The sequence below is a fragment of the Furipterus horrens genome, unplaced genomic scaffold, assembly GCF_987537825.1.
Source record: "Furipterus horrens unplaced genomic scaffold, mFurHor1.1.pri manual_scaffold_7, whole genome shotgun sequence".
Taxonomy (NCBI): Eukaryota; Metazoa; Chordata; class Mammalia; order Chiroptera; family Furipteridae; genus Furipterus; species Furipterus horrens.
In genome coordinates this window covers 135,217,577-135,233,224 of record NW_028327177.1, presented here as the reverse complement: position 1 = coordinate 135,233,224, position 15,648 = coordinate 135,217,577, and the positions used below count along the sequence as shown (strand labels likewise).

General features: G+C 47.6%; 1 protein-coding gene and 1 long non-coding RNA gene across 3 annotated transcripts; both read right to left on the bottom strand.

The window, feature by feature from the left end:
- Positions 1-1,596: 1,596 nt before the first annotated feature.
- Positions 1,597-8,033, bottom strand: ZNF619 (zinc finger protein 619). Of its 2 annotated transcripts, XM_090284553.1 has the most exons (4): positions 7,625-8,033; positions 6,931-7,047; positions 3,438-4,528; positions 1,597-2,498 (listed from the first exon to the last, which is right to left on the bottom strand). In XM_090284553.1, exons 1-4 carry the CDS (start codon positions 7,893-7,895, stop codon positions 2,394-2,396), a joined length of 1,584 nt encoding a protein of 527 aa, XP_090140679.1. In that variant the 5' UTR covers positions 7,896-8,033; the 3' UTR covers positions 1,597-2,393. The 2 variants fall into 2 exon arrangements, with proteins under 2 accessions (XP_090140679.1, XP_090140678.1); XM_090284552.1 differs by lacking the exon at positions 1,597-2,498 and having other exon boundaries at positions 3,051-4,528.
- Positions 8,034-10,376: 2,343 nt separating this feature from the next.
- On the bottom strand, positions 10,377-11,759 carry LOC150005294 (uncharacterized). The gene is made up of 3 exons (XR_016512434.1): positions 11,705-11,759; positions 10,911-10,992; positions 10,377-10,664 (listed from the first exon to the last, which is right to left on the bottom strand). It is a non-coding gene; the product is annotated as an uncharacterized LOC150005294 (long non-coding RNA).
- Between the last annotated feature and the right edge of the window lie 3,889 nt (positions 11,760-15,648).

Sequence of the window (15,648 nt, the reverse complement as noted above, 5' to 3'; positions counted from 1 at the left end):
CTCTATCACAGGAGTTGACTCCCTTCACAGGAATTACACATGGTTACGGACCAACTATAGCATAAAGAAGTCTTATCATGAGTACATTAGGTATCCATGACTGCATAACAAATCACCTCGAAATCTGGTGGCTGAAAACAAAATACATTTATTATCTCTCAAAGTTTCTGAGAATCAGGAATTCAAGAGGTGGCTTGACTGGGTGGTACTGGCTTGGGATCTCACGAAGTTTCATCACGTGCGACCTGGGACTGCACTCATCTAAAAGCATGCCTGAGGCTGGAGGATCTGCCTCCAAGGTAACTAACTCACATGGCTGGCAAGTTGGTACTGGTTCTTGGTGTGAGACTTGGGTCCCTTCCCATGTAGGTATCTGCACATGGCTGAGTGTCCTCACAACATGGCAATAGCCTTCCACCCAAGGTAAGTCATCCAAGAGGCCGAGGCAAGCTGCAATGTCGTTTATGACCTAGCTTTGGAAGTCATGCGCCATAATAACCTCAGTGTACACTCATCAAAGGCAGGGCATGATCCAGTGGTGGGTGAGATGCATCTGGACATGAATGCCAGGGTGAGAATCAGTGGGGCCCACTGTGGAGGCTGCCTAACCAAGATTTGACCTACCACAGTTTATGCAAAACAATCATTTAAAATAGATTTCCGAAGCCCTGGCTGCTGGGGCTAAGTGGATTGTGCGTTAGCCTGCAAGCCAAGTGTCGGTGGTTCGATTCCCGGTCAGGGCACATGACTACGCTGCACGTCAGGTCCCCAGTTGGGGGTGTGAGTGAGAGGCAACCACACAGTGATGTTTCTCTCCCTCTCTTTCTCCTTTCCCCTCTCTCTAAAAATAAATAAATAAACAAACAAATACATTATTTTAAAAAAATAAAATAAATTTCCGGAAACAATAGCAGGATAAAGACTTACATTTGCATACTACCCTTTCTCTAAAGCTATCAAAATAAACATCTACCATGAGTCGAGGTGGGCACACATATATGGGTGCACATATACATACACACATGTGTAACACAAACCTGAAGAGTATCAGCCTGTTATTACAAGTAGGACTAACTTGGAGAACATGATTAGACACGCAGCTCCTGTATTTGGTATTATGGTGCAGGGAGAAATCGGAAAGATTTAATAGGCCTAAATAAAAACCCTAAATTGGGAGGATGGGTGGAATCATGGGCAGTCAAAAAAGAAAAGTGGAAACATGCTACAGGAGCCCACTTTTTCCCAGAACAGCCTCACCAGAGGGACAGAGCACATGTAGCACTGACCCAGAGGCAGCTACATGGCAGGTGAATCAGGAGCGATGGGAAACTTTAGTCTTTGCAACTGTCAAGGATTCTCTCCACGTATCAGTATTCACAGGACTGGCCACTGGACCGTTGACTGAAATCTGTCTCCAGGCTGAGCCTGGCACATAACATCCGGGTATAGGATGGAAAAGGGCTATAAGGCTAACTGTTAATGGTTGTTGATGACTCTTTCCCTAAACTGCCAACAAGCAGTCCCTTTTCTACCTTCACCGTTTTCCCTCAGTGGACCCACTTTTTTCCAGACACAATGTCTTCCTCATTCTTCTTCCTTTCACTGGAGTGAACCCTCAAATAATGAAGATGTTCAGTGATGCGTGTGTCAGAAATATGACAAAGAAACCACAATATTGTCATTTTCTACATTTTAACTGCTTTTCTTAGCATGACTCTGGATGAAGAATATTTGCATATTCTAGAAACTGACCACAACTGGGTAAGTAAATTTGGTTTTTGCCATTTAGTCTCCTGAATTCTATGTATTGCACAAACCTTATCAAGGAATGAAAATAAAAGAAAGATCCCGAACATCCCACGAATGATTTAAATTTCTCCCTGTGCTGAGGGAAGTTTTGGGGGGTAACGGACATTTTCTGTATCTTGGTTGCATAATTGCATTCATTTGTCAAAACTCACCAAACTGTGTTCTTGAACAGGGTGAGTTTTACTGTCTATGAAGTGTATGTCAATAAACCTGGTCAAAACCAAACCAAAATGCTTTTCTATGCCTTCCCTGGCAGACATAATTTTATGGTGTTATAATAACAGCATAACATCATTTTCAGTACTGTATTCTCACATCATTTAAGCACTTTTCCATGTTGCTACTATCCTGAAGCAGCGATTCTGAGAAAGCTCAGGATCTGTAACCGCTACCCAGGAAGTATGGCCAAACCAGGGAGATCGTAACATCTGGTAAAATCGGCGTCCTTTACACTCTTCATGGTGTTACCAAAGTAGGTCCTTATAAAGTTACTGTAAAAGTACCACCATTCATAAATTCAGATTTGAATCATAGGGACGTGGAGTAGGCATGAGAACGTGTCCACGTGCACACGCGGTAACTGATCAGGTACTGGCTCTTCTGAGGCAGGAGCTACAGCAAGTCATTGCCGGGGTTCTCTTCTTCCCTCTGGTGCCCGAAACTGCACAAGCCCAAGTCACTTTGCATACCTGCATAATGGAGGGGGCACTAAAATTAAAGCTTTGGGTGGAAATAGCAAAGAAACCCAACAGAAAAAAACAGAGCCTCTCCCATTCATATTCTTTCCACTGATTATATCCTTGTCTGTTGCTTAATCACACAGGATCCTCCTAATGTTCATTCTCAAGGTGAAAAATCCCAGACTCAGATTCCTCACAGTGAGCCTCACTGCTGGCCTGCCAAGTGGCCCTCCTAAAATCCTGAAAGCAATCATTGGGTACTTTCTGACTACTTCCTCACATGGGCTTTGCCTTTCCTTCACCCTCCATTTCTCAAATTACAATGGCCCATGTCATTGTAATGCCATACCCCTAAAACCCAGGATGTTCTTCAAACTTGAAACTCTGGCATCCCCAGAAGACAGGTACAGACTGATGGTATAGATCAACACTGGACCCTGTAAAGGACAAATACTACCATCCTCTACCCAGGGGATAGAAGAGAGTAATCAAACATGGTCCTCACACAAGACCAGAAAACTATCAATAACACATGATCAGGAGTCATGGAAACTCTGAAAACTCCAGGCACATTGAGTGTTGAGAACATGAGGGAGCTCATGGGGAGTGAGACAAAGGGTTCAGGCTATGGGAGGATGATTTCCCAGGAGAAGCAAGATCCTGAAAGAAATACAGTGTTTGGACAGGTGCCGAACTGGCCATCTCAGATGGGAACAGCATGAAGAGCGGCACAGAGGAAGGAAGTAGCCCTGCACATGGAGAAGGTGCGGGAGACCCTGGCATGGCCGGGGCAGAGCACACCGGTGGGGAAGGCAGGGCGGAGAGGTCTGGAGAAGGAGAGTGCGGAGTGACTGCAGATGGCCCCGTGACTTCGGTGGGTTTCTTCTTAGTATGCAACTTCTGATGCTGAATGAAGCTTGCGCTCCATTTGAAGGTTTTCCCACACACCTTACACCCGTAAGGCTTCTCCCCCGTGTGAATTCGTTGATGCTGAACCAGGGTGATTTTCTGATTGAACGCCTTCCCACACTCCTGGCATGCATAAGGTTTCTCCCCAGTGTGGATTCTCCGATGTACAGTAAAGCGGGAGCTACAGCTGAAAGTTTTCCAGCATTCACTGCATTTATAGAGTTTCTCCCCAGTGTGGAACCTCTGGTGCTGGAGAAACACTGAACTCCGGCGGAAGGCCTTGCCACACTCCTTGCATTCATAGGGTTTCTCCCCAGTGTGGATTCTCTGATGCTGAATCAGGACGGAATTTGCACTGAAGCTTTTCCCACACTCCTTACATTCATAGGGCTTCTCCCCAGTGTGAACTCGCTCGTGGGTGATGCAGTCATAGCTACACCTGAAAGCCTTCCCACAGTCTTTACATTTAAAGGGTTTCTCCCCAGTGTGGATTTGCTGGTGCCGAATAAGCTTGGAGTTGCAGCCGAAGGTTTTCCTGCAGTCCTTACATTCGTAGGGCTTCTCTCCACCATGGAGTTTCTGATGCTGGAGGAGGTGGGAACTCTGGCTGAAGGCTTGGCCACATTCCTGACATGAGTACGGTTTCTCGCCTGTGTGGATGTTCTGGTGCCGTGACAGTTTTGAGCTGTATCGGAAGGCTTTCCCACATTCTGTGCATTTGTAGGGCCTCTCATCGCTGTGAATTCCCCGATGCCGGTGAAGGTCTGAATGTTGACTGAAACAGCTGCCACATGCAGCACACTTATAACACACCTGCTCCCTAGGGAGGCCCAGCTGTGTGACATGAAGCAGGCAGAGAGCGCTGCTTCCTTCCAATTTCCGGGTCATCCCTTCTCTTTCGATGGTGGAGGCTTTATGATCCTGGACCTTCAAGCACGGGCAGTCTCTTTTCTTTGAGTTTGTTTTCTTTCCAGCGTCACACGGCAGTGGCTTCTCTAAGCTGTCCTTGAAGTGAGGGCGCTGGGAAGCATCTGCCAGCTGCGTTTCCGCTCTCCGCCGGGGGCGCTCCGGCTGTTTAGGAACGTTCAGCTTCGGAGTTTGCTCCTCATTCTCAATCTTGCTTTTACCACCTGGTGTGATAAACGGAAAACATTAGAAGCACGCATGTGCACTGGAAGGGGAAAGGGACGAAGCATTATCAGCTTGCCATACACGTTGTTTAGAGAGAGACAGAGCCGCCTGACCATGCCCTGCAGGGAAAGGAAAAACTCTGGCAGGGGAGAAGGCAGGCAGGTGTTTCAGGGCGACAAAAGCAGTGCAGACAGCAGAAGCTGTTCACTGAGGCCAACGGATAAAGAAACAAGGGAATGGGGTGGAGAAATCACAGGAACTGGAAGCACCAAAGGAAAGCAGGGGAAGCAGAAGGTGGGGAAAGAGATTTCTAAACTGGAGGAGAGGTTGCTGGGTAAGCAGCTCTAGCAACGCATGGTGTCCAGACTGCGGAGAGATGCTGTCTGCAACAGCGGGTCCCAAAGCCCAGTCAGGAAGTGAAGGCTGTCCCAGCACTTTACAATAGTCTGTGACCTTTAAAGAGAGGGTCCCTATCACTAGCCCGACTCAGGGGAAACCTGGTCTATAACTCGGCCAGTTGCGAAGAGTTCACAGAAGGATCCCTGTTTCACCCCCATGAACTGTACTCTGGGAGAGACTTAGCTCTGAAAAGAAAAGAAGACACGCCTGGTGAACGGCCTCACAGGACTGGAGGTGATGACCCCTCAGGGGTTGGGGGATCCTCGTGTTCTCTCTGGTGGCGCTACGACATTGAAACCATGTTAAGCATCGAAGATCTGACAAATGCGACTTCTAGCTTTGTGTTTCTCAAGCTTCTGTGATCATAGTTTAGATCCTGACCCAGCACGCACGTGCCTACACATACACAAAACTGAAATGGAAACGGGAGTTTCACAAAATAATATACTTAATGAAAGTGAAGCGTATATGACACACCTTATACTATTTTTGGTCTCTTTTGTTTAAGTCAAGTACAGTCTAATTTTTAAATGCTGAGCACAACTCACTGATGAGTTGCAGCCCAGAGTAAAAAATAGGGTTTGGGATTCTTAAGAAGAGTGGTGGTCATCATCTAGAAACTTGTCAGAAATGCAAGTTCCTATGAATCAGTCCCTGGAGGTGGTGCCCAGCAGCCTGTTTTAAGAAGCCTCTCAAGTGACTGATGCACGCCAGAGTTCGAAACTCACTGATTAGCAACTAAAAAAGGCAGTTCTTTTCATTATGTAAGGCTGCACTGTCCAGTAAGGTGGCTGCCAGCCCCATGTGGCGATTTCAATTTAATTAAAATGGAACAAAATCAAACATTCAGTTCCTCAGTTGCACCAGCCACATTTCGAGTGCTGATGAGGCTACGGGCTACCATACCGCACAGTCACTGCGGACAGTTCTACCGGGTGACGCTGGCTCAAGCCTTCGGCGGGCTGGACAGACTGTGGGGCTGGGGCAGAGGGGAGCGCTGGCAGCTGCGGGCAGACAGCCGGGAGAGGCTTTTCATCCAGATGACCCGCGCGCTGGGGTCAACCCAAAGGCACGGGTAAGACAGGGTGTATGGGCGTGTGTGTGTATGCGAGTGTGTGTATGAGCATATGTGTGAGTGTGTGTACGAGTGTGTGTGCATGAGTGTGTGTGTATGAGCGTGTGTGTGTATAAAAGTGTGTGTTGAGTGTGTGTATGAGTGTGTGTGTAAGCGTGTGTGTGTCTGCGTGTGTGTATGAGTATGTGTGTTGTGTGTATGAGTGTGTGTATGAGTGTCTGTATGAGCGTGTGTGTATGAGTGTGTGTATGTGTGTTGAGTGTGTTTATGAGTATGTGTGTGTACGAGCGTGTGTGTGTAAGAGCATGTATGTGTGAGTGTGTGTATGAATGTGTATGCTGTGTGTGTGTGTGTGTGTGGTGACTGAGGAAGGGTTACAGAGGCTCTGAAGAGCACAGGGATGGAGAGAGAATGAGAACACAGCCAAATGAACGAGAAAGGCCATACTCCAAATTTCTGGATGGTTCTTTACATTTACCTCCATTGAATATCTTTAAAAAAAGGGAAACCATTCATTCCCAAAAATTAAGCACCTTTCTTTCAAAAGCTAAATTATAACCTAGTGTTTAAGAATCCATAAACATTCCAGTCTTATATACAGTTTCACATATAAACACACACAAATATGTAAAATATTCTTACACAACCAACTTCTTACTATATAGTGTCTATATTTCTGCACTGAGCCACAGAAGCCTATTTTTACTATTTGACATCCTTTAACTTTCCAGAGAAAAATGAAATCTTTGGACTGGCCTTTCCCAGTTCAGGGCTGATGCTCTAGTGAGAGACACTTTTCTCAATAAGAATAGCCATTTTCACCCACAAAAACAGCCATATGACAGAAGAAAAACCTGTTTATGTTAAATCATTAGAAGACGGGAGAAGGCAAAGCCGGAGAGGGAGGCGGTGGGTTGCCCTGCTTACCTGTGCAGACGCCCCTCTGAGCCTCGCCCCCGTCGGCTGTCCAGGGAGGCAGGCCCCGGGGTGCTTCCCCTCGCTCCAGCTGAAATATCAGGTCTGGTTTGGGAAACGGAAATGCCGCTGAAGGAGAGAGCAAAGGAACAGGAAGCTGTGGAGAGGCCCAGCTGACCCCTCCAAGGCCACCCTCCGCTTTGCCAGGTGGAAGAAGCAGCGGCTGTCCCAGGAGACTAAGTGAGGGCAGCGTGTTGAGAATCCGGGGCTCTAAGGCAGGCTCAGACCGTTCTGCTCAGGAGGAGGCGTGTTCCAGCCCCACCTGAAAGGACAGGATGCTCCCGCCCTTGCTGGAGGTGTGCACACAGGGACCCGCGGAGGCTCTTGCACAGGGCAGGTGGGGCCAAGGGCTCCTCCGGGAGCCAGAGGAGAGGAGGACGGAGGATGCCCCAGGAACCTCCCTAGCTCTCTGTGCCCGGAGCAAAGCCCCTTTCAGAACAGCCCATCAGAAAAAGGGAAGAGGGAAGTTTTGTTTAAACCAAAGTGAACCTAGATCTTTCTCTATCAGCTACCCCTGCAACCGGGGATTAGAGGTCAGCTCAAGCTGCATCAATCCTGCTGGTATCCGAAGGTTCCCGAATGGCTGAGGAGGAAGCCGTGAGCCCTGAGGGCAGGAGCTGAGTCTCAGAGAGGAAGAAGGCCTTACCCAGGGCAGCCACGTTTGCGTACGTCTCCAGCATCACCTCCCTGTACAGGGCCCTCTGCGCAGGGTCCAGGCTGGCCCACTGATCCTGGGTGAAGTACACGGCCACGTCCTCGAAGGCCACTGGCTCCTGACATGACAGGTTCTTGCTCAGACCCTGTGTGAGGACAGTGGAGGCGCCTGAACTCCAAGGAAGGGACAAATCTACTGGGGTCCACGGCTCTGAGCCCCACGGGAGGCTTGTACCGGCAAAGAGAGCCATGCAGCACCCCATTCAGGGGCAGTTCTCAGCCAGTGTCCCCTTCTCAATGGGCACACTTTGGCGGCCCCATACTGTCATCCCAAGCACACAGTCCAGCACCTGTTCTTCTCTACCTGGTGATCATGTCAATCCTGTATCTGGTTCCGTGAGCGGGACCTACCTTGCTGACGTGTTTTCCAAATTTCCACCCTGCCTCCATCCGTCCCACCTAACTCTAGGATAGAATGGCAGACGCCTGCCTTGAACATGGACCTGCAGCCTGACCACCTAACTGCCGTCTGCCCGCCACCGCTGCCCTCCGCACCAGGGGAGTCCCGTCCCACCTCCTGTGGGGGCCAGATCCACCTTCTCAAGGTGCTTCAGGCCTTTGTGCCTTGTCCTGTGTCATTTGTTTTTATGCCAATTCACTCAATCATTAGAACACATCTGCGAAGAACTATTATTCCCATTTTTAGATGAGAATCAGTAATATTAAGCACTTTCAAATAGGCAGCAAAAGGGAGTCCTCTTTATCTATTTATTAGTAGGTTCAATAAGGAAGCAAAAATTTCAAGTGAACTGACTGCTTATATGACTCGGTCTCCCTGGGACATCTCTCCCTGACTTGCACTGTCCGCTCTCACGTCTGTCATATCAACTGCCTTCTCTCTGTGCTTAGTCTCTAAGGGGTGGAAGAAATAATGACCCAAGGGCCAGGGGATGTGCAGCCATCATTGCAAAGACTGGTTCCAACCAGAATCGCCAGTGGAAGCTAAATCCAGGAAGTCAGATAACACCCTGCCCAGGAAGTTTCAAGGTGTGAAGGAGGACCTGCATTTCCCATTGTAATTAATTTCCAGAGGAACACGCAGCTAGTGGCTACCTGCGTGGACGGTGGAGAACAGACACGTCACTGCTCCCAAATGTTAATATTCTGCCTTTACTTCCTGCTGAGTCAACAGCTGGGAGCGCGGATCTGACCTCCGTCCCTCACATTTCAGCTGCTGCCACTGCTCACCTCTGAGATGCCTCTCTCGTGACCAAGTCACCTTTGTTATTTCATTTCTGCCACATTTGCTTCTCAGCATGCCGCTCCGTCTCTGTCACTCTGCTCCTGTCCTTTGCGAGCACCTCCTCCTTCTCCATTATGAAGCAGGGCTGTTAAACCCCCGTTATGGGGAGGAGGTTGGTTATGGGAAGGAGCAGCAGAGCCCAGAGGCAAACAGCACAGACTTTGGAGCTGTGCTTCTCAGTGGGCTGCAGTGGTGCCCGCCAGGGCGTATGTGGCATCGTCTGGACACGTTTTTAGTTGTCCTGACCATGGAAGAGGGGGGGGGGTGTTCTACTGGTACGGAGTGGGTAGAGCTGGGAGGTTGCTTAACATCCTACAATGCACAGGACAGCCCCCCAAAACAAAGCATTATCTGGCCCAAAATGTCAATAGTATTGAGGTTGGAAAATCTTGCTCTATAGCTTGACTCCCCAGGTTCAAATCCCATCTCTGATAACCATTAGCTGTGTGACCTTGAATGAAACAGCTATTTTGTGCCTTGGTTTCTTCATTTGGAAAACTGGGATAATATTATTAGGGTGATATGAATTCATATAGGTAAAGCACTAAAACATCCCCTGGCATGTGGTGGTATGTAAATCTCAGCACTTATTACAACCACAGATAAGAATGGGTGAGCTATCTAGGAGATTCCAAATAAAAAGTTTCTCAGAAATTGCAGCAGAGACTGACAGTCACCCATATATTTTGGGGGGGGGGGTGGCTGTGTGTATTTTTCTTCCATTTCTTTCTTAGTAATGGAACCCTAATTTTTATCAAGGACTTCTGGAAAAGTTCCTGGAAGAGAGCAAACTCACGTGAGAAGTACACCTTTTTTTTTTGTTATCTCCTGTTCTAGTTGGAATGCATGTGACAGCTGGAGATCTAGAGCCACTTTGGACCACAAGAGCAAGTACTAGAATGATGGAGCAGAAACATAGAAGGAACCTGGTTGCATGATGACAGTGGAGCTGCCAGCCTGGCCCTGGACTGCCTCTCCCAGGCTTCTTTTGCATGAGAGAGAAACCTCCGTCTTGTTTAAGCCACTGTCACTTAGGATTTTCTTAGTGGAACATTATCCTGAGTGACCACTAGGCTGCAGACAAAGCACGAGGAGAGAACAGTGGGGTCCCACAGATGTTTAAACATTTCATGACTCAGAACTGATTTGGGCTTAAGTGCTGAAACAGATGTGGATAATCCAATGTTTACAAAAAGGAGCCACACACCCATTGCTCTTTAATCTCGGGGATGGACCCTTCTCATTACATGGTACCCGCAGCTTTGTCATTGCATGATCTAGGGCACGAGAAAAACAGTCCGTGAATTCGTCCTCTACCACAGAGGACGCTGGCGAAGCAACTCTCCCCCATGCTAGGTGAGTGTGTGCCAACAAAGGACACAGGCCCTTAGAGAGGCTAAGCTGCAGTCTCTGCAATGGGCCAGAGGCACAGGCTTCAGCTCCACCCACCGTTCCTCCCAGAACCCACCTCCTTCCTCAATCCACACCCTCCAAATGCCGCCAGTTTTGGCTTCACTGCGTCCTCACTTCATGGTCTGCCTGTTTAACCTCAAGAGGTGGTCTTCCCGTGTATCGTCATGCAGAACACTATTCCCCAAACGCTAACCTGCCCATTAACTCCGCAGATATTGTACACATGTAGATTCCCGAGATCAGGAATGGGGTCTGAGGTCTGGCTTTTTTAACAAGCCCACTGGTGAGGCCAGAGCTGCTCATCTGTGTGCCGTACCTGCAGCAGGCAAGGACGTAGTCTCACTTTCTAGGAGAATTTCTTGACCCAGTGCTTCCCTCTTTCCCAACCAAGCTGATCCTCCCAAGTTTGCCTGCTCTCCCACATCAACCGTACTCCTTTGCCGTACTCTACAGATCCATCCCATGCCAAGCTAAGCACGCGACTGGCCCAGTCAGGCCACTGGTCCTGGTGACCTTTCATGTACGGTGGGAATATGGAAAGCCGGAAGAGAGCTCAGCTCACCTGGAACCCCACTGTCTGGAGCATGGCTGGTGACCCCTGGCTTCAGGCGCTGCCCTCTCTGGGAAAGCAACGACCTGCAGAGCTGAGTGAGAGGAGAGAGAACCACAGTGAGACTAACTCTGTCTTGTTTCCCACGCTTGCGCTTTTCCTCCCTCAACCGTCGGAAACAGACTCTTAGGGCAGTCTGGATGGTCTCAATGCACCCTCTCTAGTAATACATGTGGTGCTGGAAATGCTCCCTTTGTACACTACAAATTTGCCTGGGGAGGCTGGAAATTCCTAAAAAGAATACCTGTGAAGTAAGAGTCAAGAACTGCAGTGCATTCGCGGCTTTTAGGAAAACCCCTGGCCCAGTATGAATGCATTATCAAGTAGCTTGCACTGAATGCTTCTAGTGATCACAGCCAAGACCTGGCGGGGCTCCTGGAGGGAAGCAAGCCCTGGACCAATCACCGGCTGCAGGACAAAATGCAAATGAGGCTCTGGCCCCGGAAAGGATGGGGAAAAGGGGGAGGGGGTAGGATGCTCAACACCCAGTCCAAGAGGCTGATGGAGACTTGATCAGGAGACACGACCGGGATCTGAACACAACACCCCAGGAAACAGGCGACAAGCACAGTCATGGCCCCCACCCCGAGTACCGCGGAGCCACAGGCGGTCAGACCAGCTCGAGGCTGGAAGGTCGATCGTGCCTCTGCCCGCAGAAGGCTGGGGCCGGGCTCGGGATGCGGCGCCTCCGGGACGAGGAGGACCAGGCCACCCCGGGTACACGTTGTGAAATCTGGGCCGCTTACCCGGACCCGGGGAAGCCGGGAGGAACTTAGCCCAGGCGGAAGCAAGACCCATGGGCGCTCTCAGCGCCTCTCTAGGAAGCTTGGAGGCTGGCCCTTCTCCATGGTTCCCCGAAGCCAGACCCACCTGCGCCCCAACCCTCCCACCGACCAGGGCAACTCTCAGCGCTGGCTCTTTGCAGTCAAGTCATTTGCTCAACGGCTCATCACCTCATCACGTCGAGCTGATGATATGTTCCTCAAGGACAGAGCTTGCTCATTGTACTTCTCGTGATGCTCTGAATTCTGGCTCGATCACTAGCAGTAACTTAACCTGCTAGTGAATTTATAGCCCTAGTCTCCTTACTGGCTGATTGACTGACTGGACTGTGACCTAGGATCGTTACTAAGTCTGGGGTCTGACTGTTCCGGTTCAAATCCTAACTCCACCATTTATTCACTGTGTGCCTTGCACAAGTTACTTAACTCTGTGCTTCAGTTTCTCAGTTAAGAATGATTGCAGTTTCAAGTTTATAAATTCAAAGTATTAACTGAGTCAATCTATTCATGTAAAGCACTTTTAACAACTTTTGGTTCTGTACTGGAAGTCAAAATTTAAGTGCCAGTTCTGTCGTTACTGACATTACCACTGTAGTCATGTGCCACTTAACTGAAATATGTCCTGAGAAATGCATTGTTAGATAATTCCATGGTTGTGTGAACACCGTAAGAGTGCACCTGCCCTGGCTGATGTGGCTCAGTGGACTGAGCGTAGGCCTGTGAACCAAAAGGTCGCTGGTCCAATTCCCAAGTCAGGGAACACACCTGGGTTGCAGGCCAGGTCTCCAGTTGGGGGTGCACAAGAAGCCACCGATGGTATTTCTTTCCCTCTCTTTCTCCCCCTCTTCCCCTCTAAAAGTAAAAAATAAGTAAATATTTTTAAAAAGTAAGAGTGTACCTACACAAAGTCAGATGGGATAGCCTTCTATACACCTATGGTAGAGTCTAGTGCCCCAAGGACACAAACTTCTACATCATATTACTGTACTGAATGCTGTAGGCAATTGTAACAATGGTATTTGTGTATATCAACACATCTAAACAGAAAAGATACAGTAAGAATACGGTATAAAGGATGAAGAATGTACACTGTACAGGGCTTGCTATGACTGGAGCTCAAAGGACCAGAAATTGTTCTCTCAGTGAGTGGCGAGTGAGTGACAAGGCCTAGGACATTACTAAAGCAATACTGCACACTTTATGAACACTTCGCACGTAGGCTACACTAAATTTATAAACACGAGGTTAAATCAAGCCCAAGAGAAAACGAGGCAATCAAGAGATGTGGTACACACAAGATACGTAAGGCTGCTGCCCGCATAACATGAAATACTGTTTTACAGCACCTTTTTTTGTAAGTAGGAAAGAGTACACTGTAAAATAACGGCAAAAAGTAAGGACATAAACAGTAACAGCTGCTAATTATCAAGGACTATGTACTGTACATAATTTATATGCCACACTTTCACGTGGCTGGCAGCACAGATTTTACACCAGCAGCACCAGGACACGTAATGCGTTCAGCTGCAACGTTAAAAGAGCTATGATGTCACTAGGGGATAGGGCTTTTTCGGCTCCATTATCATCTTCTGGGACCAGTGGTATATGCATTCCATCATTGACCAAACCACTACTTTGCAGTGCATGACCGTATTCCTGTTTATAGCACCATTTTTAAAACACACTCCATTATCTTTCTCCAGTCAGTGTAATAAAAATCAAAGCAATAGTATTCCCTGCTGGGCAGGCACTGTGCAGATAGCTGAGCTAAAGACCTGTGATCCCGCCTGTTTATTCCTGCTTGGCTATTGCACAAGTTCCTCAGACTCATGTCCAACTAATCTCACCCCGTTTACACAGGAGCGACTTGGCTGGCTGCATTTTCCAACAGCACTGGGTCCAGAGTTAAGAGCAGAGGCACTAGATGTCCTTCGAAGTTCTATAGGAAAATAATTTTGAAACTAGAACTCTGTAGAGCTCATCTATCACACACACAGGTGTAGTATTGATATTTGGTCTTTGTCCACAGTTCCTGACACCAGAGGCTTTGTATGCTTGACTGGTGCTTCCTAGATAGCTTCAGGGTCAGAAGAGGAACCAGCCAAGGAATTGGAACCCTGTGGCTTGAATTTTCACCCCAAACCCCAGGGGCTAGAGATTGAGCTGAGTACAAATGGCAGTGACTTAATTGCGCTAAGCCTCCAAAAAAACCCGAGGAGGCAGACCTTCCAAACTGGCGAACACATGGAGCAGAGCTGAGAGCGGCAAGCTAGAGGGTGGGTCTGTAAGCTTCCTGCCCTTCCCTCCCACTTTGGCCTGTATACAGTTCTTCCATTTGGCTGTGCCTGAGTTCTACGTTTGTAATAAACTGGTAACAGTAAAGTGTCTTCCTGAGTTCTATGATGAGCTGTTCTATTAAATTATAAAACCTCGAGAGGTAGTCCAGCTTACAGAAGGCCTGGGACTTGTGACTGGCATCTGAAGTAGGGGTCAGATGCTAACTCCTGGTAGTCAAACTTCAGAATTGAATTGCATTGGTTGGTGTGAGGGGGGCCATACACTATCAAAAATGCTATAAAAAAAAGTTCATTTAAGGGCAAAATAATACTTTCAGACAAGTCAGTCACTCATGAAGCCTAACTGAAGAAATACTAGAGGACGCAGTAAGTGAAAATCAAAAATTGAATCCAAGAATAAGAGGTGGGACAGACGTAGCAGTAAAACCAAAAAACCAGGAAGACCACTTATTTAGGCCTACTCAATAGCCCACCACTGACACTTAACGCAGTTTAGACCACCGCTGAGGTGAGGGCCATTACCAAGCCTGCTAGCCCAGACCTTCCCATGGCCAGTCTCATCCCCTTAATTCAATCCAACAGCACACTGACCTACACCTGAGGCATCGCTCAGTTTAAAAATGCTCAATGGCTTCCTAAATTCCCCACCCCAGTAAGATCTATTCTGCTTTACTGTTGTCTCCAAAGCCAGCTTTTCTGAGGTTCATACCACCCCTCCCCTTACAGAAGCTTTTAGGTTGTAGCTTAAGATCCCAGTTTCTCTAGACACCCCTCACACAAGGACAGGTAACCCGAAATTGCCTGCTCCCTCCTCTATCATAGAAACTCTTATACTACTATCACTTATTAATATCACCAAGCAAGAATGATTTTGTCTGCTACCCCAATCAGGTTCAGGAAAGCGGCTTTACTTAGAACTGATAGGCAACCAGAATTTATGTTGTAGTTTCCCAGTATATTTTTAAAGAAAATTTACTAAACTCTCAAGCTTCAAAAGCTGCTAGAATTTTATGTATTCATGGGAATTTTATTTGTACAAGAAAACAAAATCTCACCTGAACTTCTCATTATGATTTCCCATGAGAACACTTAAACTGGTCACCCCCTGGTTGATGACTTTACACTCTCTGAAACTGGGCAGAGTGAAACAAAGGATCTGATTTTCTAATGACTACATCAGCCCATCAATCTATTTCATAATCCCTGCCAAAGCCAACAGACTTTAATCCACAATTAAGTACACAGTATTCCCTCACTTATTACGGGTATTATGTTCTAGACCTCCCGCGATAGGTGAAAACACACGAAGTAGGAACCTTACATTTGTTTCAGTATTCATACATATTTTAAGGCTTTATAAACCCTTCCCACACACTTATAAACTGTTTCCAATCCCTTATTAACCTTTCCCACTTTTATAAACACTACGTATGTTCTTTAACATATTCCACACTCTTAAACCTACTAACTTTAACATACGTATACAGTACTGCAAAATCCCATGATATAGCGAAAAAGCCGCATTAAATAATTAAATATAATATTTTTAAAAATCCCGCGATACAGTGAGGCCGCGGTAAGTGAACCGTGATATAGAGAGGGACGACTGTA

What these genes read in the sequence shown, in the direction of transcription:
- ZNF619 (XM_090284552.1), bottom strand. Translation starts at nt 7,895, where the DNA reads ATGGGGTGCTGCATGGCTCTCTTTGCCGGTACAAGCCTCCCGTGGGGC. An exon ending in CGCAAACGTGGCTGCCCTGG is followed by an intron (nt 7,048 to 7,624) that starts GTAAGGCCTTCT and finishes TCTCTCCTTCAG; the next exon opens with CGGCATTTCCGTTTCCCAAA. An exon ending in TCAGAGGGGCGTCTGCACAG is followed by an intron (nt 4,529 to 6,930) that starts GTAAGCAGGGCA and finishes TTATCACACCAG; the next exon opens with GTGGTAAAAGCAAGATTGAG.